The sequence below is a fragment of the Callospermophilus lateralis genome, chromosome 12, assembly GCF_048772815.1.
Source record: "Callospermophilus lateralis isolate mCalLat2 chromosome 12, mCalLat2.hap1, whole genome shotgun sequence".
Taxonomy (NCBI): domain Eukaryota; kingdom Metazoa; phylum Chordata; class Mammalia; order Rodentia; family Sciuridae; genus Callospermophilus; species Callospermophilus lateralis.
In genome coordinates, this window is record NC_135316.1 from 96,499,380 (window position 1) to 96,525,529 (window position 26,150).

The following is a 26,150-nucleotide window of genomic DNA, read 5'->3' on the forward strand; positions in this document are numbered from 1 at the left end:
TATTGGTATAATACCTGAGGCCAGACATCTTATAAAGCAGAGATTTATTTAGCTCACAGTTATAGGGGTTAAAAATCCAAGAGAAGATAATTGTGTGTTTGGGCCTCTGTTAAGGGCCTTGTGGCAGATGTCATCACAATGGCAGGTGTGTGTGCAGATCATATGGTGAGACAAAAAGCCAGAGAGGGGATTCAGAGAGCACTTTCAGAGGCTTACTCTTTTTATAACAACTCACTATTGTGGGAACCAACAAGATTACCAGGAATTACATTAATTACTCCTGAGGGGCGTGCCCCTCATTACCTAACGGCCTCCCACCAGGTCTTGTCTCTTAAAGGTTCCACTCTTGGGTGTTGATAAACCATTTAATTCCCAAATATATATATATATATATATATATATATATATATATCTAAATCTCAACTCTTTCCCAGATTGAGCTTGGTTCCTATATTTGACACTTGGATGTCCCACAGACCCTTCAGACTAAACATTTTCCAAAGCTCAGCATCTTCTAAACTTACCCCTCTCCACTCTTTCCAATTCAACATTCAAAATCTTAAAATACCACCCATGTCAAGAAACATCACCTCCATGTACCATCAATCAATAAGTTTTTTAATCTAAAAGTTCTCACATCTGTCCCCAGCTCTATCCCCATTTGTAGTGTTGCGCTTTAGGCCTTATCATGGCTAGCTTGATTTACTGCAATGGCTTCATAAGTTGGATCCCTGCAGGAGTTCAATCTTTTCTTCCTTAAATTCATCTTCCATACTGTTCCCAGAATAAGCTATCAAAATGTAATTCTGCAGTCAATAAAAATGGCAAAAGTTCTTATAACATGTAAAAATGTTCATGATGTATTGCTAAGGGAAAAAAGGCAGGTTCCAAACCAGTATGTCTACAATAATCCTATATTTGGTTTTTAAAAATGTGCACAAATGCACCGAAAAATGAAATGGAGTACACCAAAATAATCACAGAGGTTACCTTCCAGGGGTAGATTAAGGATGACTGTGTTAGTTAGCAGTCGGCTTTTCATCACTGACCAAAATACCTGACAAAACAACTTCAGAGTAAGAAAGACTTATTCTGGGTCATGATTTTAGAGGTTCAGTCCACGGTCAGCTGGCTCCATTGCTTTGGGCCTGCCTGAGATAGGGCTGATCGCCATGGCCGAAGTGTGTAGCAGAGGGGGGCTGCTCAGCTCATGGCACTCAGGAAGCAAAGAGTGGGGAAGGAAGGAGTCAGAGACAACATATAGTCCCTCAGGGTCCCCCCAATGACAGACTTCCTTCAACTATGCCTACTTGCCTACAGTTACCATCTAGTAATCCTTTCAAAAGGTTAGAGCCCTTATGACCCACTCCTAAAAGTCCCACCTCTGGACATTAATTACTGCACTGGAGACCATGTCTTCAACCCATGAAATCCAAACCATTACAATGGCTTTCAGATTTTTGTTTAATTTTCCAAGATTTCTGCAAGAAGCACAGGCTAATTAGAAAAAAGATAAATCCACAAATCTGACAATGTCAATTTCTTCCTTAAAATCCAGAATCAGCTCCTCACTGGCAAGATAAGGTCCAAGCATCTTACTAATTCCCCTCCAGCCTTTTCTCCCCATCTTACATCACAGAGCAGAGGCTCTCAAACATCTTGCATCTCGGTTACTAAGCCCTACCTCCAGAGGTTCTGATTGTCTAAGGTGTGGCCCAAGAATTTGCCTTCCTAATTGGTTCCCTGGTGATGCAGATGATTTTGGTTTGGGAACACATTCGTTACAATTATTACTGTGGTAAAATGTATATGATGTAAAATTTACCATTTTAACCACTTTTAAGTGTATAATTCAGTGGCATTAAATACCTTCACAAATTTGTACAAACATCACCATTTTCCACTTTTAGAACTTTTTTTCATTTTCCCAAGCAAAACCTCTGTACACATTAAGCAATCCCCCCTTTCTCCCTCTGAGCCCTAGTAAACTCCGATCATATTCTCTGTCTCTATGCATTTGCTTACTCTAGGTAGCTCATAGGAGAGGAATCATACTGTATTGCTCTTTGGGTCTGGCTTATGAATAATGTTCATAAGTTGCTCATAGTTCATCCATGTTTTTGCATGTATAAAAATTCCAGGTTGAATAATATTCCCTTTGTCTCTACATACTTCATTTTATTTATCCATTCTATCTCTCCTTGGACACTTGTGTGGTTTCCACCTTGTAACTAATTGTGAGTGACAATGTTATAACCCCTGTGCACATGTATATTTGGGTCTCTGTTTTCAATTCTTTTGGATATAGATCATCATGGCCAAAGGGTGTAGGGGGGCTGCTCAGCTCATGGCACTCAGGAAACAAACAGGGGAAGAAAGGAGTCAGAGATAAGATATAATCCCCCACGGTCCCCACAATGACATACTTCCTTCAACCATGCTAAGTGAAACTGCAAGAGGATGTGGTAATTCAACTTAACTTTTTGGGAACCACAACATGATTTTCCATGGTGGCTACTTCACTTGACCTTCCCACCAGCAGTACATCAGGGTTCTAATTTCTTATGTCCTTAACAATGTTTGCTCATTTTTTTTAATGACTCCACTGTCAAGAATGCAGTTCCCCCTCCTTATGGGTGTGAAGTGCTATATGTTCAATTTGCATTTCCTAATGACCTGGGGACACATTTTGAGAATGACTGCTAGAGTAACAGTGAGGATCCACCATCCCCTCAACAGTATTATTCACCACTTAACACTTTCACTCTGCCAATCCCTCTGCCTCGACTCACCCTCAGCTTCCTCTACTAACTTCCTTCCATCCGTTAAGACCCACTTTGAATTTCATCTCCAGAAAACCTTCTGGGAACCTCTAGATTAGGCTAGTAACCTAACAGAATGCCAGAGAAGCTTAGGAGAGCAAGGGATTGGACTAAAGGCAGTGGTTTAGTTGAAAATCTGTACTGAGAGCAATTAAATCCCAAGACCCCCTTTGCTACTGTAAATAGACAGGTGGCAATTATGCAGGATTCCCTTGGAGAGAGCTTGTCACTCCACTGCCAAGAACACAGTTGACTAACAGCCTCACCTTGCAATGCCTTCTGGATTCACCTCGGCTGTTGCTGAGCTCACTTGGCCATCAATGAGCACATCCAGGAGCCTGGCCATTTCTGCCCAGTGGGGAGATTCTCCTACAAGTGATCTTACTCTGGAGCTCCCTGTTGGGTTAGCTGACATCCTGTTGGATCCGCACCACACCTGGAGGCTTTCTCTACCAGCCCTTCTTCCTCTCCCTTCTCTTTACAGCTGATAGGTCTGTACTGTCCCTCACAATTTCTCCTGCCCATTAAACATTCCCCCTTAAACTTCTTGTGCCCCTCTGTCTCAGTCCCTGCTTTCCAGAGGATCCAAATGACATAGTTGGTTCTGAGAGTGATCCAGCAGGGCAGCTGGTAAGACAGATTTGGAACTGAAACACTTCCTGCCTTGCTGGTCATGAGTACCATCCAGGGTGTGGGGCACGAACAGTCCCTTATGCAAAGCAGTCACCTCATCACTAAAACTCCCATGTATGGTGACTAGGGAGGATGTCCTGCCATGCCTGGTACAATAATTTGGGATTTTGAAAAGCTCAGGTGAACAAGTCATACAAGGATAATGGCACTGATTGGTCTTTAATATGCTGTACTAGTACCTACAGAAGGGAAAGGAAGGGAAGGAAAGGAAAAACTGAGTGTAATTAACAAACAAGTGACAATTAAATGAGTACCTTATCACCTGAGGTAGAGAAAAGACAAAGTCCAAGACCAAACTCAGGACTTAATAGTTAAAAACTTCAGAGTCAAATCTTTAAAGACATCCACTCAGATATTTCCATGCACATGTCAGGGTCCTAAGTTTTCATAATCAGTGCCCTGACCTTAACTTGACAGCCTTGCCCCAACTGGCCACTCCGCTGGCCAAGATAGTAAATCAATAACAAAATTATATCTTGGAGATGGTGAGGATGAGGTCACCCTTGAGGCTCTCAAGGATGCAGAGGTGGGTCCCCACCACATGTCTATTTAACTCATTTATCTGGTCCCCAATGAAAGTGGGTAGCCTGGAGAGCAACTGCAGACAACTGCCGGCTGAAACAAGCAGCAACTCCCCAGGTGGCTGTGGTGCCCACAGGGCATCTTCTTAGCGAGGATACATGGTATTCAATCAATGATTTGGTGAATGTGTACATTTCCATCTTGATCACAAAAGACAAGGAGACAGATGCACTCAGTTTCACCTAAGGGCTGCATGAACTAGTTCTGTTTTCCTGGGAGACTTGAATTTTCTGAATATCCTGTAAAGTGTCACATGGATCTATCACATTGATGGCATCAGGCTGACCAGGCAAGATTAAGAGGAAGAGGAGAGCACACTGGTGGCATTGATAATTCTCTTTCACCCTGATGATGATTCAGAGGCTTGCTATTTCAATAAAGTTTTTAGGAGTCTGATGATCAGGGTGTGCCAGGACATGCCCTCCAAAGTAAAAGTCAAATTGCCGTTTCTGACATCCTCTTCCACAAAGAAGAAAGTGGTGCCCCGTAGTCTCTGAGGTTCTAGCAACAACACAATCCACATAGAGGGAAACTGCTCCAGCCCATATCTCCAGTGACCCAAGGCGACAAGCTTTGAAATCTGTATTCTTGATAATCAGAGGGGTAAACCAGCTTTCTCTCACTTTCTCAGCCCAGTGTCCAGTCAGTTACTTTTCAAGTCAACTTACAGTCTTTAGGACAGAGTGATTAAATAATACATAATCAAGTATTTTAAAAATTTCCTCTAGAGCAAAATAAAAATATACATTACTTAAAATGTCTCATTCTACATTAAATATATTAAAATACTGGTAATTTTATAAATAAAATAATTATAAACAGTAAACGTGATAAAAGTTCTCTGATACAGGTTATACAGGGGTCAACAATTGATTTTGAAAATACAAAAACTTTAAATTCTGTTTTTAAAAAGCATTTTACAAAATTATCCAAAGTTAAAAAGTGCTAGATATGCATTCATTTTGTTCCATTTTTAAAGCACAATATCATACCTTGGGAAAAAAAAAAGCTGAATTACAGCATAATACTCATCCTACTTCTCCTATAAATAAAAACTTAAAAGACTTCTATGCACTGGTAAAGGCTGGGAAGCCAACTGAGTTCCAAGCCAGCCAAGGCTGCAATCCACCCAGCACTGTTCAGGAGATTCCTTCCTGGCCCACCCCTAGATATATCTGTCTATGCCTACTACTTCCTAATTTCCAGAAGATGTTTTCTGAAAGAATTCTGACATTTAAATCTTGTGCCAATTGACAATCTTCCAAAGCCTGAGGCACTTTGATTTTGAATTTAATACAAAAAGTGATGAATCTAATTCCAAATGAAAAGAGGGCACTTCATTTGGTCACTTGATTTCATACCATTTGTTGAGGTAGGATAATTTTCTTCTCTGAAAAACAATGCCAAGTATATGAATGCTGGCTATACAGGAAAGGGTTCTAGTGCCTTTTCTGCATTCTTCCAGTTGTGAAAATTCTCTCTGTACCACTCAACTGGTAGGAAAAAAAAAGACAAAAATAAAAAATGAAAAACTAAACATCAATTAATCAACAAACAACTGAGTTCCTGATACATAAGAAGTTTTGCTCATCAGCTGAGCAACAGACAAAGGCTGTATGTACATTGACATAAGCTGATTTTGAACTTAATGAAGTTAGAAGACATTTTATTGGCTGAAAATATGAGAATTTAAAAATCAATCCTTCATTTTCTTTTCTTTTTTTTTTCTTTAAAAAGCTCTACAATACTGAACCTGCTGATAACAATTGTTTAAGACATTTTAATTTTAAGTAATTTGAGGTGAGAGGGACAGGTCATTTGTACTGGTTTTACAAGTTATTTTATAAAAAAGTGTACTCTTTGGTCATATAAATATGGTAATACTGCATCAGAGGCAGAGTGAGATCAGTGAGCTTCCTTCTATTAATATATGAAATTATTTCATGCCATACTATCACAAGAAGCATTTTTTTAAAAGTTAAAAGAAATCTAATAGTTTAAAGTTTTCTTTGATTTTGCTTTTTAATATTCAATCCAAGTTTATTACATTTCAAGTTTTTTTGTTGTTGTTGTTGTTACTGGGGATTGACCACGGACACTCTCTATCACTGACTTACATTCCCAATCCTTTATATTTTATGTTGAGACAGGGTCTTGCTTAGTTGTCCAGGCTGGCCTTGAACCTGCTATCCTCTTACCTCAGCCTATGGGAACTGGAGTTATAGGTGTGTACCACCATGCCTTGCTATTTGCTATTTTAAAAAAATTTATTTGTTCTTTTTAGTTCATAACAATACAATGTATTTTGACATATCATACATACATGGAGTATAACTTCCCATTCTTGTGGTTATATATGAAGTGGAGTTACACTGGTCATGTATTTATGTATGAACATAGGATCACATTCTTTTTTTATATACATTTTTTTAGTTGTAGATGGACATGATACCTTTATTTAATTTATTTTTATGTGGTGCTGAGGATTGAACCCAGGGCTTCACACATGCAAGGCGAGCACTCTACCACTGAGCCACAACCCCAGCCCAGGATCATGTTCTTAATAAAGACTTTTTTCTACATTTGGATAGATCTTTTCTCATGAGTACATTTCTAAATAGACTTTTAATACATACAGATTTTCTATTTTAATAGATTTTCCTGCATATCTGAATTTGTTTTGTATTTGTTTCAATATAAAATTACTCAAGACACTCAAGGATTATAAGTATTTATATTACATGAAATCTAAAATGCCACTGACCATACTAGATGGATACTTATTTAAAATATTACTAAGAGAAAGAAAGCTGCAATAATAATCATAAGACATCAGCAATTATAAAACAAATACCTATCACAGATATGAAGAAAGAAAAATTTCAGAATCAATTAAATAGGTATTTGATTAATGATAAGAGAAAGAAAGACTTATAAATTAATTATGAAATTCAAAATACTCAGGAAACAGTAGTGTTGTTAGAGAAGTATATTAAATGTTACAATTTGAAGAGTGCATATGATCCATCACGATATTCTGCTGAATTTGTATGGTGTTCTAAAAATGCATCACTTTTCCTTTTAATTTTTCTGAATTGCCCCCCAAATATCCAGTTATAACATACTTGTTTTCTTTATTCCTTCATTCCAAGGCACTTTAGGTTTCCATCCTAATCCATGAATTTTTTCTGACTTCATTGGATACCTCATATCATTGGTAGGTCTTAGAAAAACAAAAGAGATTTAAAATAACATTGTAGCTAAATATTTATAAATTTAAATATTAAGAGAGATAATATGTTTTCATGCATCTTTACCATAATTAAAGTTTAGAATAATTCCCTCTAATGATATGCTTATTGTAGAAAATTTGTTATTAAAAAAACCATAATCCCCAATACTTAACCCTCTCTGTGGTTTAGACTTTTTGTGATTTATTTAAGCCACAATTTAATTCCAGTGCCTAGCACACAGAAGGAACTTATGAAATGTGTGATGAATGAAAAAATAAATGCATACATTTATGTGCCAGGCTCTGATCCAAGTATTTTATATACATAATTAAACCTTAAAATATCATTATAAGTAAGATAATATTATCCCTATTTCACAATGAAGGACACCTCAGACTTGGATAACTTCTTTAAGTCACATAGCTAGTAACAGTGCTGTGCCTAATCTGTATAACACTTAAAATTAGGAAAAAAATATTTTACCAGAAAATTCAAAACAGATAAACTAGTTCTCAGTTAAGCCCATATAATTTATAATACCTAAGATTTCACAACCTTTTCCCAATGTTTTAACTTGTTACTTACCTATCATTAACATAATCAACCCAATTTTCCATTTCAGACTCTGAATTGGTCTCTTTGATCTGTCAAAATGCAGAAGGGTATTGAGTCAAATTATAAAATGAGACTAGAGAATAACAATGGTATTTAATAGCTGATTAAAAAGACAAGAAAAACAATTGCCTCAAAGCAGGGGAGACAGCAAAAATACTTTTTATACTTTACATATGCTTCCTATACTTCATAACCTAAATTTTACCTGAAGTTCAAAAATAATACACATTGTATAAACCATAGGAGAAAACAAATTTTCCTGACCTTTACTTATTACTTGGTATTACTTGGTTCCCCTCTCTACTAAACTCTATAATTTATAATTGATATTGCCTCACATATATGTATATTCATAACCATAGTTATTTTACATATCAGTATTCTTTGGTTCTAAGACACAGTCTATATTTACAAAATTGAGGTATCTTACAATTAGGGCAGGTACATTTAATGAATTATCTTTTTTTCAAAAAATGTTACTAAATGAATGCTAGAGCTTCAAGTGAAGACATATATGGGATACCTATAATTATGAACTTCATTTTCCATTTACTCACTTTAAAATTAAATCAGCTATAAACTACTACTGACTAAATTAGTGATTAGTTACAGTTGTGTAAACACCACCTTTTTACAAAAGATACGTACCAGTTGTATTAGTTCTTTGGCGAGCTGGACAACTGACATTTCAAAATTGGTTCCAATGTTGTAAATTTCACCTGGCTTTCCCTTTTTGAGGACAGTAAGAAATGCTTCTACTACATCAGTAGCATAAAGGAAATTTCTTGTTTGAAGCCCTGATCCATGAATGCAGCTGAACAGATTAAAGGAAGCAGAATCATCAAATGTAAAAATGTAAGCGCTCCTAAACAGGATAAAACACTGGGTACAAGTAAAGAGAAGACAATTCCCACAGAGAGCCTGGAAACCTTTTACTGAAAACACAAAAATATGAATAGCTCTTTAAAAATTTCTTTCTAGTAGATGGACACAATGCCTTTATTTTATTTTTATGTGGTGCCGGGGATCGAACCCAGTGCCTCACATGTGCCAGGCAAGCACTCTGCCAACTGAGCCACAATCCAAGCCCAGCTCTTTTATTTTAATTTATTTTTAATTTTAACCTTACTTAGTTCTTCAATGATGTCCAAAGCATCTGAGGTTATTCAATAAAAAATCAGCAAACATGGGCCCATAATAAATATTTGTCAATTTTATACCACAAGTTCATTTTAAAGAAATGTCTACAGTTCTATATAAATTAATCCTTTGAAAAAGTAAAATTATGTAAAGACAGATACCAAATTTTAATGCTATGGCTCAAAGATCTATAATAAGCCATTTAAAAACAAATTATTTTATTAAATTATGGAAATGAATTATAGCTTATAATTATTCAAAAAACTACCACACTAAATGAAGAAGGAACTCTTAAATTTGGTGGGACATTCAACTCATGGCCTCCAACTCTAAGACTGATTTTCAAGAGAGACTGTTACCATCAACATATCAGAAAAGCATACAGGTACAAAGGTAAACAACATACCATTTCCTGTTGTGTTGCAGTAGAGATATAAATTTTGGAATGACCTAAAAGAATATTTAAGATTCATTTTAAACATCAAATATTCACTCATTAATATGAATCTGAACTCATGATATATTAAAAATCATTATTAGAAAACTATACATATGGAAAAAATTGAATTCTTTTTACCAGGAACTCATGAAAAAAAACTGAATACTCAATAAGTGAGAGAACTCCAAGATAGCTTGCTATTTCACAAAAAGCAGTTCTCTGAAGATAAAATTATATCAACAGTGGAAGAACCCGAGAAAGTCTTCATGGACAGTTTTCTGTCATCACAAAGCTCACTTCTGTGTTGATTTCTAAAGAGCAGGAATTGAATCTTATTTATCACTTTATATGTAACCACTCACTCAATAAGTGCTTGTGGGATTTATAAAAAATTACAGTACGCTTGAATTCAAAGAAAACTCATGTTAAACGTGGCAAGCAAGAAATTACTAAATTTATATTAAACTTGATAAGGATACTCCAAAAATTAAGCAATATGAATATGAATACCAGCACACCATGAAATGGCCCTTTTCTTTGGGCAAACACATCAAAACAACCAGCTTGGAAGTGAGAAAACCCAGACTCCAAATTTAGGCATAACAGGCAACAGCAGGCTTAATAACACAGAACCAACTGCACAGGGATTCCCAGCCATTTAGCACATTTCTTTATTCACTACTTATTACTTTCTGGAAGACATTCAGGCACATCACAATCAAAAAAAGTTGGGAGCTGGGCACAGTGGTGCTCACCACTTGTGATCACAGCACTGCCCAGAAGGCTGAGGCAGGATGGCATGTTCAAGGCCAGCCTGGGACAGTTAGTGAGACCCTGTCTCAAAATTAAAAATAAAATGGTCTCGGGATATAGCACAGATGGTAAAGGGGCCTGGGTTCAATACTCAGTTCTGGAAAGAAAAAAAAAAAAAAAAAAGAGCTGGGGCACAGTTAACCCAATGATATAATACAAATTTACCTACAAGCTTCCTGCATCAATAATTAGCTTTCAACTTTCCATACATCCTGACATAATGGGGTGATTGCAAACTGAGAGCCTTAACTGCAGCATGGTGGCTGCAGTGGGAAAATTCTGTAGTACTTCAGAGTCCTAGGAAGTACAGGGTATTTTCATATACATCACCTGAATCCTTCAAAATCCTAAGCATTTTCATTATCCCTCAATTTAAAGACAATGCTCAAAGAGCCTTAGGTCATGGCAGCTGGAGAGCATCAAGTTGATACTTAAATTCAAGTCTTCAAACTCAAGTCTGAGAAGATTTGCCTAATTCTGTGGCCTGTACAGAATAATTATGTATAATTACAGCATAAATTTTTTGGACAAAGAAATGATAAGATATTTTAAACAAAAATTACAATCACTAAAACAACCAGCATGAATTCGGAATAAAATTACCTTTTCTGGATATTGATGTGGTCCATAAACATTACTGCTCCTTGTAATGACAACTGGAAACTTAAAGAATATTCAACATTAAGGCAATTATAATAGTGATTATTAGAAAGCTACACAGAATTTTTAAAAAGAAGCACCTTTGCTTAAATAATTCCACATGTCATGAAGACAGAATGAAGAGACTATTTCTAACGTACGGTTCTTAGAAAGGCAGGAGAGGATGAGGTTCCAATAAGAGCAAAGGGTCCAAAAGGGGGATGAAGACAATTCTCCTCATTGGGACAGGGGAGAATGGGCACAGATGGAGACGGGTTTGTAATTCTGCCAGCAGAATACTGAGGACTCTTCCATCTGACCATTTCAAGAACCAACTCTAGGACTCTAAGCTTAGCTAGATGGTAACCAAGTTGGCTCTCTCCACTGTATCAACCCTTTAGAGCTCCAAAAAAGGGAAGAGGACCAATGCTACTAAAACATAAAAAGCAAGAGGATCTTGAATGCCTTTCTGATCTAGCCCCTAATAACTCAAAGATCAGTGTGAAGTCAAAGATGCAGGCCTCAAGATGATGATCCTACTGGCTAAGGCCCCCACAGCAACACTGTCAGACACCAGGGGAAGGTCTATCTCCCATTCATGAGAAACCAAGAGTGCTGAACCATACAGAAAAGTATGTGGCAGGGAAAGGAATCTGTCCTCCCTCTCTCTGTTTTCCTCTACTCATGGGCTTCCAAGAGGGCCTTCACTATACCTGTAACACTCAACCTATTACTGAAATAGGAAAAAATATGTATTCAAACTATTCCTTTAATAATGAACTGAACAAGAAAAGTTAAGTCATATCTTGGCCACACAATATAAAAATCAATTAATCTTGGGCTGGGGATATGGCTCAGTTGGTTGAGTGCTTGCCTAGCATGCACAAGGTCCTGGTTTTAATCTCCAGCAACACACACACACACACACACACACACACACACACACAAAAATCAATTATCTTACATTCCTTAGTACTATATTTTCTCAAGCTGTCTTCTACCCGATAACTAAAATGCTGCTAGAGTTGAGTTGGAATTTTAACACTTAAGTCCAAAATAAAATGGTACAAGAGTTTCTGCAATCAGTTCTTACCTTGTATCGTTCCCAGTAAGACTGTACAAAACACTCAGCAGCTGCTTTGGATGATGCGTAAGGATTTGTAGGTTGTTTGGGTGATGATTCATCAAATTCCTAATGTTAAAAAGATATATTAAAAAAAATAAGTACTACATATACTTTCTAAGTAGAAAACATATTACAAACTTGAACTTGAATTGTTTACTATAGCATTTAAAAAAAAAACACCGTTTCTTGAACACTGTGTATCTGAATCTTTACATGCACCCACAGTAACTTCTTTAGTGATCACAAAAACCCTGTAAGGCAGGCAGAGAGAAGAACAAGTACAAAAACTTTAAGACAGAAGAATGTCCAAAGGACCTGCAGGAAAGCTGCTGTTCAGGAAGAGAGATGGGAGATGAGCTCAGAGAGCTGGACGGAGGGCAGAATAGTACCCTGAACCCTGGAAGGTCACTGTGAAAACACTGACAGATTTTGAACAGAATAACGCCATGACCTGATTTCTATTTTAAGAATCATTCTGGCTACTGTGCCAGATCTGATAGAGAGTGGAAAGGGAATTATAAGGAAGAAGTTTAATAAAAACTGCAGAGATTTGAAAGTGGCTACTTCTCAGAGGACTAGGGATCCACAAGTGGTCAGGGTCTCCTTTTTCTCACTAGAGGTCTTTTTAAACTTTTGGCTTTTTTTTTCAGTGTGTATGTGTTTTGGTTTAAAAAAAAAAAAAAAAAAAAATATATATATATATATATATATATATATATATATATATATATATACACACACACACACACACACTGTTTTAACCAAAACACACGTGTGTGTGTGTGTGTGTGTGTGTGTGTGTGTGTTTGTGTATATAGACAAAATGAGTTCCCTATAAAAACTGACTGTGAAAAACAGAGCTTTCTGCCCATGGATGCCACTAAGTAAGCACTATTAAATCTCTCTTCTCATGAAGCCATGTCTAAGTCACAGTCTCCTGGAGATCACTGGAGGCCTGCACTTTTGAAACAACCTATGGGAGTCGGAGGAGCCATTCTGAACAATGTGGAACACTCAGACTGTGTGGTAATGAGATACAAACACCACACACTCCAGGGGCTCTGGGTTTGCCACTTACTCCTCTGTGGAGGAGGTGGGTGCAGCCATGAATGTGAGGCCATACAAAGGAGATGGGATTGTGGAACCTTAGAAAGCTGTCTCAAGAGAAGATTCTCCAAGGCCAGGAGCCCACACGACTGTGGAAAAGATCTTTGTGGACTGCATTATAAAAGACACTGAAGAATATGACCTAAGAGATAACGTTGAACAATGTGGGAAAACTGAAGCAACTGAAATCAGGACTGACTGAGGCAATGGCTAGAAAAAGCACTTTGCTTTCATAACCTCTGGCAGCCACGTCTGTGAGTCAGTCTGTCACTGAGAAATACTCCTCTGGGAATGGACACTCCAAGGGGAGGAAAGCCCTTTGGAAACAAGATGGCTACTGCTTCATCAAGCCAAGAGGCTGAAGTGGATCTGGAAACTCTGATGGTGGCCATGGAAATCATTTTCGTGGTAGTTACAACACTGGTCATGGAGGAAAATTCAGTGGTCATGGTGACTTTTATAGTAGCCATGGTGGTGGCAAATATTGTGGTAGTGGGGATATCTATATGGATCTGGTAAAGACAGAAGCAATTCTGGAGGTAGTGGGAGCAACAATGATTTTGGCAAATGCAACAATCAATCTTCAAATTTGGGATCTAAGAAGGGAGGAAACTTTGTCATTTTGAAAAAGGTCTCCCAGACACTTTTTAAAAAATATTTTTATACCTTTATTTTATTTATTTTTATGTGGTGCTGAGGATCACATCTAGTGTCTTGCACATGCTAGGTGAGCATTCTATTGCTGAGCCACAACCCCAGCCCTCTCCCAGACATTTCTGATCTGGGGACCTGTGGAGTGGCATCAGCCAGCTGCTGTTTCTACTCCTGGCAGGGCTTTGAACTTGCACTGTGATAGAAACATTCAATATTATCACCCATTGTAACAGTCAATACTTTGTTAAACCATAAACCCAAGGTGGCCAGGAGGTTCCAGCAGCAGCAGGAGCTGTGGTGGTGACAGAATATTTTACTGCCTGCCAGAAAACAAAGCTTAGTAGGAGAGGAGAGCCAGAAGTGACAGGGAAGCTGCAGGTTACAGCAGATCTGTGAACTCAAGTAAGCACAGTGCTGGCAGGGCCTAGTTACTACAAAGATATGTTTAGATAATCCTCATGTAAAGGAGAAAAAAAAAACCTTAGAACTCTGTAACAGGTTATTTTAGTTTCTGTTTTATGGAAAATGTGAAGCATTCCAACCCAGGGTTTTAATGTAGCTTTTCTTTTCTGTTGTATCCATGCTGACTGCTAAATGTAATGAGTGTGTCTTTTAACTGCACTGTGTAAAGTTAGTCTACTTTGAAGCCATGTTGGTAAACTTCCCCAACAGTGTGAAGTAAGAATTCCTTCAGGGTGATGCCAGATTTCATTTGAAATTAATTTACAATCTGCTTGGTGGAGAAGTCACTGCCTCTAGAAATCTTGGTGTAGTTGAACTGATAGTAACTGTTGGGACATTCTGCAGTTCACCAGCGTAAGGGTCACCCAAGCAAAATCAGAGAATTATTTGGTGGTAAAAAGGATTGTGGGCACATCCTATGCAATATATCTAAATTAAATAATGGCACTAGATAAGTGACTCATAGGAATGATGCTTTTGTCTCCTCCATTATAATGTATAATCAACAAATAATTTAAGTCTCTTGAATGAAATGACAACATTTGGAACTGGAAGAGATTTGGACTTTCCTTACCCCTATCCAGATAATGCTGAACCCTTCTATCACAATGCAAGTTCAAAGCTTTGCCAGAGTAGAAACCAGTAGCAGTCTGATGACCCCTCACAGGTCTAAAGATTAGAAGCATCTGAGAGACCTTTTTTAAAATGACAAGTACTAGTAAAAAATTCAACTAACATAAAAATAGGCTTACCATAAAGGAAAACTACAGTTTTTACTGGGTAAGGTTAGGTGGGTCTTTAGAGGTTTATAGGTCAGCCACAGTAGTTATTTGGAGATTAAAACTATAGAAATATGAGGAACTACATTTTTTCCACATAATTTCATGTTACCTGCAGTTTTCCTTTAAATATGGCACAAGATCACACAACCATCCTCAAGTGTCAATTGTACAGAGAATGACCTTTAAAAGAGTTAATAACCCTTAACAGTTAATTTATCCAATAATTGTTACTTGTAAATATTTTGAGATTTCCCTTTGGTACCTTCCTAATTTCAGTACCACTGTATCTAGTAGCATAGATATTTATCTCCCAAAAAACAAGAGAAAAGAAAAAATATATAAATTGTGGAGAATGGAGTCATCTTTTGGTGCAAAAAAGTATAATATTGAGAAATGATAAAAAATAGATTCCACTTTCTACAATAATTTCACACTTGCCCCTGGATATTCCAATGTGTTTGCCGATTGGCAGAGAATGGTACATAGGAGTCTGCTGCAGCCTATCATACTCCTGCTTCAGCCTGTCCACTCTGAAGTCATCTTGGTAAATTTACATGTTTGTGAGGTTGAGACAAAAAATGTTATATTTGCTGCTGTCTTGTAATCTGTCAGGCAAATCATGAATAAATCTATAGGAGCCTAGGCTGTTCTCCATTTAGGATGGCATTTGATTTGAACAGAAGAGACCATGGCATAGAATTCTGGAGAGTGAGGATGAGAAGAGTGCAGGACAGGTTTAGTAAGACGGATCTGCATCATGGTACATGATAAGTAAACAGATGGTGTAGATTTTCTAAGGTAAACTTAGAAAAGGTAAATTATTTACCTTATCGAGACTGCCTCCATATACTTCATCTGTGCTGACGTAAATGAACTTCTCCACTCTGGCTTCATGAGCAGCACTTACCAAAACGTGAGTGCCATAAACATTAACGTAGGTAAACTCAAAGGCCCGGACAAATGACAAATCTAAAAGAAGAGAAAAAAACCTAGAACAATTTCACCCAAGGACAAAACAAATACCAAACAATCAATTCCAGTTTGTTTGTTTAATTAAATTTTTAAATTTTAGTTGTAGATGAACACAAACCTTTATTTTACTTATTTATTTTTATGTAATGCTGAGGATGGAACCCAGTGTTTCACACGTGCTAGGCAAGCCCTCTACTACTGAGCTACATCTCTAGTCCCTCAATTCTAGTTTTAAGAGAGTACTATTCCCTTCTCTTTACTCATCATAATTAAATAATTTTGGAAATAACATATATATGCATTGATATTTATTTCTGTAAGCCTATATTATATAGTATGTATAAATTTTTTAGAACCTAGAAAAAAATCTGTTAAATTTTCGAAAAAACATTTTATCCTAAAAAGGAAACACAAAATGATTCATCTAAATTTAAAAATTCAAGTATTCAAATTTTAAAAATTTTTGAAATTTCCAGTTTCTACAATTTGAGGGCTATGCATTTCAGAGCAACTTGTTACTGATAAAAACAATAAATGTTGAATAAAACAATAAATGTTGAATAAATCATCCAGGGAATGGGGTAACTTCCCTAACTATGACTCACAATTCACAAACAATAAGGGAAGAGATTAATAAATTTTACCTTGTAAAAAATCTTTCATTGTCAACCCCTGCCCCCTCAAAAAAAAAAAAAACTAGACTAAAAACAAAATAAAAAAAGACAAACTTGGAAAAACATTTGAAATTATTAGAGACAAAACATTAATATATTCAACCTATAAATACCTTGTAGAACTAAATAAGAACAATCCTACAGTAAAATGGGTACAAAATAGTTTAGATGTAAAAATATAAATAGTCCTTAAGCTTATGATGCTCGACCTCATTTATAATAAGGAAAACCCAAGTTTCAAACTCACAGAATGCCACTTGTAACTTATCACAATGACAAAAAATTAAAAATTTGACAAAATGTTTTGTTGCTGAGCCTTTGTGGCATGTGGGGGAGACTTAACTCTGCACACTGGGAATGAGTACGCAAAATGCTTATAACCCTAAGGAACCCCCAACCCAAAGATATGAACTGAACTGTTACATAAAATGTATAGTGACACCTGACCTCCCTATACCTGGCCAGTATTTCAGAATGTGAGCATATTTGGAGTTAGGGCCCTTAAAGATGTGATTAAGTTAAAATGAGGCCTTGAAGGTGAACCCCAGTCCAATCTACCTAGTGTAGAGGAATCTGCACCTAAAAAGAGATGCCAGGAATGCACATAGAGGAAAGGTCCTGTGAGCACAGAGTAAATGCAAAGGAGCTGTAAGCCCAGCAGGTGGCCTCAGAGGAAATCAAGCCTGGCAACACCTTGACTTTGGACTCCCAGGCCCCAGAATGGGGACAAATAAATTTGTTCTCTAAGCTCTCAGTCTGTGGTACTTTGTCCTGGCAATTCTAGAAGATTAATGCCCCCAGCAATTCAACTTCTAGGCATATCTTCCCAACATCAGTTAAAAATATACAAAAAGACACAGGTACAAAGCCATCTAGTCCAGCATTATTTAAAACAGTGGGAAGTAAACTTAACCACTGTACATATAGACTGATGTCCTAGATATACTGTCAAATAAAAAAGGCAAGAGGGAGAGAGCTGTATGTTAGAGATTATCACTTCTCTAAGAGGGGCACAGAATATCAATTCTTTTAAAAGAAAGAACAAACTAAAATGTATATAAAGTGTTCTACAGGGGAGAGTAGAAGAAGAGCAGGGGCCAAAGACAGACTTATAAATATTCCTTATATGGGAGATTTGACTTTGGAACTATTTTATATTTTTAATAACTGAAAAACAATTAAAAAGAAAGAAATTCTAAAACTCAAAAACAAGATGGAAAATATGAATCAAACAATGAATTTACTTAGTTACATAACCATGCTTTGAGTACCTATAAAACAAAATAATGACTATAGACCTAGTGGGAAACTACTAAGAACAAAAGAAAACAAAACAAAACAAAACAAAACCCTTGTCATTGCAGATAATGGTGCTATTATTATTCTTATATTGTTGTATTATGGGATTTTAAAAAAATGACAAATGAATGCAGTGGTAGACAGCTGTACTCCCAGAGACTCTGGAGGCTGAGGCAGGAGGATTGCAAATTGAAGACCAGCTTCAGCAACTTAATGAGATCCTGCTTCAAAATATAAAATAAAAATGGCCTGGGATATAGCTTAGGGATAAGCATCCCTAGGCTCAATCCCCAGTACCAAGAAATGGGAAATAGAAAAGAAAATGAGAAATTATTATGGTGCTATTGAGAACCAAGGTATTCAGGATAAGGGAAAGAAAATATAAGACCCATGGGGTTAATAACAACTTTGAGTTAGGCACTCATGAGTTGTGAACTCATGATGTATTTTATCTTAAATAGGCAAATAAATAAATATTCCTTAGCTCTGAAGTTGATTGAAAAAGTCTAGAAACAATGTCCAATTGGTAACAGTCAACATACCCAGATTGAGGTCTGTAACTACAATTCCTACTAAAAGGAACCTCAGTCCTTAGAAGAAGGGTTGTTTCCAGATCCTCAGAAGAAAACTTGAAGATAAACCTAGAACATCCTGCTACACCAGAGAATAAGATGGCAACAAATACTTCTAAGGACCCAGGAAGCAACTCTGGCTCTCTGTGGCTAGTAGTGGGTCAATTTGAATATAAACTGAAATTGATTAAAACAAACAAAGAATCAAATGTGTTCAACTCTATGAATTCATAATTATACAAAAAAAAAAAAAAATGAAAGTAAGAGAGTGGTAGAAAACCAAGTCAAATAAAGCTTACCACATAAGCAAAAAGTATCAAGCAGTTAACCTGGCTTTTCAGTATCACTTAAATCATCCTAATAATTTATGTGGAAAACCTACTTGTATGTAGATATTCCACATATAATGAAAAATAAATTACATAATTTGAATATTATCTACAAGCCTCTAAAAATGAATATTGATAAAACAAAATAGTAATACTGACTACACAAAATAGTAGGGATAAATATATAATGGGATTGAAAAACAAAATAAGATAGACTTGAAATTCTAGATAAATACAGTTGGGAATAAATAAATGGTGTTAAAATTCATTACCCAGGAGGAGGGTAAAGGTTTTATGGACTTTACACTTAAATAAGCTAATTATACATGTGTAATTCCTAAGGTAACCACTCAAAGAATACAAATAATATATATCTTCCAAAGTAGTAGAGGGAGAAAAAGAGAACAATTTCTTAGTTAAGTCCTTTAAAAAGCAAGCAAGAAAATGAATATCAAGGATGTTCAAAGTAATTAAAATAAAAACCATGATCCAAATACACATTGTTTTTAAGAAACAGATAAGCCATAAAGCCAGAAGGGTTGAAAAAAGAGAATGGAAAAAGACATATGATGTATAACTATAATGCACTAATAAAAAAAGATACACAAGAAAGTGATACAGTCACATCAATGTCAAATGAAATGGACTTCAAAGTGTATACATCATCTAAGAAAATGACTTCCTAAATAAATGGTTCAGGGGCGGGGGAGTAGCTCAGTGGTAGAGCACCTGCCTCACGTGTGAGGCACTGTGTTTGATCCTCAGCACCATATAAAAATAAATAAATAAATAAAAATATTGTGTCCATCTACAACTAAAAGAAATATGATTACTAATTCTGGAAACATCTCTTTCAATGAGGAAAAAGATAAACCACAAAATTAAAAACTGGACAAAAGATTTCAACAGCATTTCACAGAAGAAATCCTAATTACCAAAAAACAAAAAATACTCAAATTTATTAGCAATTAGGGAAAATACAAATTTAAAATATAATAAAAGACAAATCACACATTGCTGAGATTGGAAATAATGGAAAAATCTGACAAAACTAAGTTTTGGTGAGATCTAGAGCAACAGGAAGTTACATATTACTGGAGGAGTAGAAATTAATATACTCTGGAAAATAGTTTGATATTTTTATGTTGAAACAGACAAATCTTACGATCCTAAATATGTATCAGAATGTGTACATATGTGTACCATGACACATGCGTAAGAATGCTCACAGTAGTACTGTTCAAAATTGCCCTAAAGCATAAACAACCCAAATTTCCGTCAGGAGTGAAATAAGCTAAGTAAACTGTGCCAATTCTTAAATTAGAAATGTTATACAGTACTGAAAAACGAACAAACTGTACCTATACCCAAATGGATAGATGAATCTAAATGGATTTTTAAAAAGAAAGACAAAAAAAAACCCTACATATCACCTTATATGTTTTTTAAATAAAATTTTAAAAGCCAAAACTTATAATGCTTAGGGAAAAGAATATAAATAGCAAAACTACAGAGAAAAACAAAGGAAATAAATCAAACAGCAGACAATAGCAGTGCACTACCAAAGAGGATCTGACAACACTCTGATTTTTGTTTGGATGATGGCTATATGGGTGTTCACATTACCATTATTTATTTCACTTCTAAATTCTTTTGAATATATGTTGTATTCACTATAACAATATCAGAAAATTATTAGAAAATATCTCAAATGCATAATAAAACAGTAAACAACATAATATTCATCTGTGTATCCACCACCCAATTTAAGAAAAACAACATAAAAATTACAGCTAAAGACCCATTTCCTCATTCCTACCTTTCACAAGTAATCACTAGTTTGAATTTGGTTCCACTCAAAGTTTTAAGATCTATTCAGGGTTATATTTCAACCCACACTAATAAAAGTGATCTAAAAAGTGTCAAGTATATCATGACATAGCAAATGTCTTGTTTTTATGGTGTAGCATGTATATCCTCTTTCAAAGATGTGTATTAGATAACCATTTATTTAGTTCTACTTCTGGACTTTGGATTTAGTCTAGTTAGCCACAAGAGGAAAAAGAAATGCCAGTCACAACTAGAGCATAAGACAATGCTTACCTACATGTGTTTGTGCAGCAAAATGTAGTACTATATCTATTTTCTCTGTTTCAAAAAGCAGTTTCACAAAGTGAGAATCACAAATGTCACCCTATATGAGAAAGCAAACATGAAAACACTAGGTTTCTCTGAGCACTGTCATCATCAAAACCATTTTTGCTATAACACATCCCATCTCCCACTTCCCAGTTCAATAGAGAATATCTTGAACATTCAACCACATGGTCAGACAAGTACAGTAATGATGTATTTCTCCAGATATGCGATTCAAAGCATTTTTTGCAAATAAGTATAAAACAATATTTTATTGACCACCCAAATACTTCTACATTTTTTCATTATATTCTTGACAACCTAAGATTAGTATATTAAAAAGGAAAATAGTATTAAAAATTCTGAAAGAACCATTACTGAAATATATCTAAAGTAAGTATAACAACTGGAATGAACATTGGAAAATTATAGTAAAGTTATGGTTTAATTATTCTAAAAATATATATTCTCTAAAAACCTTTGGTAACTGAAGAAAATACTTTTACACAGAACAGAATTATGAACTAATTGCTCAGTATATTTTTATGGTTTTGTGTTTAAAAGAGAGTTTGTAAAATCACTTTTTAAAAAAGATATTTAACTTTTAGTTGCAGTTGGACACAATATCTTTATTTATTTATTTTATGTGGTACTGAGGATCGAACCCAGGGCCTCACCCATGCTAGGTGAGCGCTCTACCCTGAGCCACAACCTCAGCCCCTGTAAAATCATTTTTAAAAGAAAAGAACATAAAATCACAACATAGTTTCACTGGAAAGTAACATTTCCCTTTGCAAATGAAGGATCTGCTCTGGTTTATACTTGGGACTTGTCTAAGAGTGGTGAGTTAAGAATCAGCCTTCTAGAGGCCATGTGCCCTCATGGGGAGAGACTATCCCATGTGCTTCATGGTCTGGCTAGCCTTTCAGGAGAACACCACACTTCACACCAACCACTCTGAATCCTAGGTAGGCACTATTAAACAGGCTAGTGAGGACTTAAAATTAAAAACCACACAAATTCATCCAGCTACTCATAGATTTTCTAAGGTACCAAAAATGACATGCAATTTTTTATGTGGTATATCTAAAAGCAGAATTCTCTAGAGCATGTGGTACTTCTGGAAATTAACTATTTGGTCTTTTAAAAGGCCTTTAGTAAGTGTGCCTGCCAAGCCCTTTACACACAAACTTGTAAGTAGGAAGCTATTATGATCTCTATATGACTAAAGAGGCACAGTTCAATAATTATAAGAAGACTTCCATACCTTTATGAATTTGTAGTTTTGTTTGTTAGAAATGGTTTCAAGATTCTTTAAGCTTGCACAGTAATCCAGCTTAAAAAAAGAGAGGATGGCCAGGGGCAACACAAAAAGTAATAATATTAGCTCTTCCTATAAAAATACCAATTTATTTTTAAAACTATAGATGTTAATGATTGTAATACAAGAATATATTCTCTTCTAGTGTGTTTCCTCTATGCTTTTACACATTCTAAGCTTCTGACATACATTGATCGAGGTGCTAGAGAACCAAATCCTGGGCCTTATGCATGCTAGGCAAGCACTTTACAATTAAGCTATATCCCCATCCCAGCTTCTGACATCTTACAAGTAAAAACTAAACAAAAAACAAAGAAACAAAAACAAGTAATTGTGATACCTTTTCAAAATACTGGACTCCAAAAAAAAGCCTTTTTATAAATGTGTACTTTAAAATATGTTCCTACCCAAATTTACCTGTGGCCACTGGTGTTTAAAAAAGTTTACTACTCCTGACAGAGAAGTTACTAGTAATCAAAAATGATGCCTGTTTTATACATACTACAGTTCATTATACCTGGTCCTGAGTTCCTGAGTTAACTGTTGGTAAATCAGTGTACAGATGAGGAAAAAAAGAATTCTTGTTCACTAGTAATGCAGTAAAAAAAATCCTAAGAGTTAAGGGTTATTCTTTATCTGTACTTCTTAACTATTGTGTTTTAGGAAATTAAGGTAACCATTTGTATCTGTGCCATTTGTATTTGCTCAGATTCAAAAAATCTATGATTTCCAACTAGGGCGTTCGGATTCTTTAAGGAAACTCCAATTATTACTGCAGAATTCTCAACAAAATCAAATTAATTTAACTGAATTTTATTTTGTAAAATAAACATGTACAATTTTCTAGGTGATGATAATTATAAAACCAAATAGTTAAATAATTAAATCAAATAAAGCATGTCAACACCAAGAAAAAACTGGTAGTCACATTTTACGAAAAACTTAATTTAGAAAGAGTGAAGGTTTTCTTCTGGCAAAAATATTGCACATAAGGTCTGAGAATGTGGCTCAGTGATAGAGCACTTGCCTAGCATGCATGGGGTCCTTGGGTTTGATCCCAAGTACAAAAAAAAAAAAAAAAAAAAAAAAAAACTTTGACTTTATGGCTTAGCATAATAAGTAAAAGTTTCCAAAGATTCTGCATAAGATTTAACGCAGCATGAGCACATGACCATACAGACCCCCAAGCAGCTAAAGACTAAATAAAAAACTAACAGGATTCTGGTACTTTAAAAAAAAAATGTAATTAAATTGAAATGTAATTTCAGTGCATGAAGCTTATTTTTATGAAACTCACCTTGTCTAGATTTATGATCATATAATTTGGATAATCTTCTACTAAAGAGACAATCACATGTGATGCACTATAAGGAAAAAAAAACATCTTGTGAGTGGAAAATGTAAACCCCTTCAGACTCTTGAATATTTTCTTATGCTGTTGACTATTATGAAAATAATCAAAGATAACTTTAAATGTTTCCAAGAAAACAGAAACAACACCAATATACACACATGCACACTTTTCACCAACAACATCTATAAACTAAATCTTATGCTCCCTTTATGCTATGTAGAATAGAGAATTTAGTGTTTCTGGATATAAAGAAAAAAAAATCAGTTCAACAAATTATACTGTCCATGCATCTTTTAGAGTGTGAAAGTTAATGCTGGATGAAAAACATAATGGTGCTACTCAGAGCGACTACACTGAAATTATAATGTGCCTGTTCAGGAACTGTAGATGTGATTACATAAAAACTAAATCAATATGAGCAGTCATTTGTCTGTTTACAGTAACTTCTGCAATTCCTGTGTCTTGGTACAAGAGTTTGGTGTTATAACCAAAATTCTCAAGGGGGTCCCTGAAAAAATGTAGGTTTCCCAGGCTAATAACAGTTGAAACCAACCCCTGTTTGCCTCTGGGCTTCAGAGGGGCCCTGCAGTAGAACCTGAGGCATATTTCAGTGGAAGATCTACCCAATTTTATAATACTTAAAATGCTGGGGCCCCTGGAACAGCGGCAAGCATTGACCAGATTATAAAATCAAGATGTGCATTGGTAGTTCTTTCACAGCATTTTCTAGGTCATACCATTCCTGGACCAGCACTCTCACTTGTTCATACTCTTCTCATAAGTGAAACTTGCATGCCTGGTACTCTCCACCAAATGACCATCAGATTAGAAGGGATGATTAATGTGCTAATAGGCAATAAATAAGAATCAATCCCCATATTTCCGCTTCTTCCACTAGACACTGAATTTCTTGAGGGTAGGAGTTTCTTGATCATTATTCTTGCATTCATCCATTCAACAATCACTGAAGACCTTCAGAAAATGGGTCAGATATTCTGCCAAGTGCTTAGTGAACAGTAGTCTCTACCTTCATGGAGTTTACATTCTAGAATGGGGATGCAGGCAATAATCAAGGAAACACAAATATGCAATATAATATCAGGCAGGATAAGTATGTTAGTTGGGAAAGGGGTTATTTTAGATACTGTGGTCAGGCAAGAACTCTCTGAGGAAGTGATATCCAAGTAAAAACCCAAACTGAGTGATACAGGCAGCTGAAATGAAGGAGAAGCAAGTGCAAACGCCTCAAGACAGAAGGGGGCACAGCCTGGTGTGCTCCAAGAATCGTAAGAGGGTAAGCATGCCAGGAATAGAAAAGCAAGAGATCAGGTTGGAAAAGTAAGACTTGGCCAAATAAGCTTGTAAATATGGTAATAAGTTTTTACTTTAAAGTGGGCAGGAACCATTGGAGTAAAATTCTATGCACTAACATGATCTGACTTAGTGAAACACTGACCTCTGCGTGAGGAACACTCTAAGGGAACAAGAGCGGAAGCAGTATAACCAATCAAGAGGCTACAACAGTAGTCTAGGCAAAAGGTGGTGGTGGTGGTGGTGGTGGTGGTGGTGGGGGGGGGGGGGGCGGGGGGGGGAGGGGCGGCGATCAGGACTAGGAATGGAAGGCGGGGAGTGTGAGAAGTGGTCACATCGAGGACACACTATGGAATTAGGAGAAAGGACCTGATCAAACATCTAGTGCAGGTCAGCAGCAACCAAGGATTTTTAGAAGTTTGCACAATAAATAAGTCCTATCATAATCCCCAATCATTTTGGAGGCGCCTATACGTAAAGGCCTGTGCTTCGCGGTGAAGGAGGTTGGGGTCAGGCTGGGGTTGCGCATGGGAAGCCGTGGGCGACAGCTTAACTAACTTGTGCACACTTCAGGCAGTGACAGGAGGTACATCTCAGGCAAGGCAGAAGCGGGGACATTACTACAGTACTCTTGCTTCGGGAGGCAGGCGTTTGGTAGAAGTCCCAGTTTCAAAAGACCCACGTCTTCACAGGCCAGGGAAAGAGGAATGGGTAGGATGGTCCCGGGGGTGCAGGAGGACCTTCCCTATAGGAGACCCACCCAAAGCTGGGCTCAAATTGCCAATGGCAAGCAGAGTCGCAGGAAAAGGTTGGGGTTTCCGGGGAGAAACTGACGGCGCTGTTACCTACATGAAACCAGCACCCCCGGTCACCAGAACCCGCTTCGCAAAGCTGCCGGGAGCACCCTGGGATTCCGCCCTGCCCTCCGCCGACATCTCCCAGCGCTGCAGAGACTAGCACCGTAAAGCGCCGGGGTCTGAAGACCAGAGGAAAGTATCACCGCGACTTTTTGCGACACACCTAGTTCCGCTGACACGTTACAGAGAAGGCGGCGCAGGGCTACCGCGCAGGCGCA

At 36.6% G+C, this 26,150-nt stretch overlaps 1 protein-coding gene across 1 annotated transcript; it reads right to left on the reverse strand.

Moving 5' to 3' along the window:
• Window positions 1-1,446: 1,446 nt before the first annotated feature.
• On the reverse strand, window positions 1,447-26,063 carry Tgds (TDP-glucose 4,6-dehydratase). Its single transcript, XM_076872378.1, has 12 exons — window positions 25,925-26,063; window positions 23,708-23,774; window positions 22,357-22,425; window positions 21,057-21,147; window positions 15,934-16,076; window positions 12,070-12,168; window positions 10,941-11,000; window positions 9,492-9,535; window positions 8,594-8,759; window positions 7,916-7,974; window positions 7,223-7,320; window positions 1,447-5,590 (listed from the first exon to the last, which is right to left on the reverse strand). The coding sequence occupies exons 1-12, from the start codon at window positions 26,008-26,010 to the stop codon at window positions 5,520-5,522; spliced, it is 1,053 nt and encodes a 350-aa protein (XP_076728493.1). The 5' UTR covers window positions 26,011-26,063; the 3' UTR covers window positions 1,447-5,519.
• Window positions 26,064-26,150: the final 87 nt, after the last annotated feature.

Bases quoted from the DNA above. Each gene is read 5' to 3' on its own strand.
- Tgds (XM_076872378.1), bottom strand. From the start codon at position 26,010: ATGTCGGCGGAGGGCAGGGCGGAATCCCAGGGTGCTCCCGGCAGCTTT. The intron at 16,077-21,056 runs GTAAGCATTGTC...CTCTTCTTTTAG, and splicing joins TGCTGCACAAACACATGTAG to ATTTGTCATTTGTCCGGGCC. The intron at 9,536-10,940 runs GTAATTTTATTC...ATATTCTTTTAG, and splicing joins CACATCAATATCCAGAAAAG to GTCATTCCAAAATTTATATC.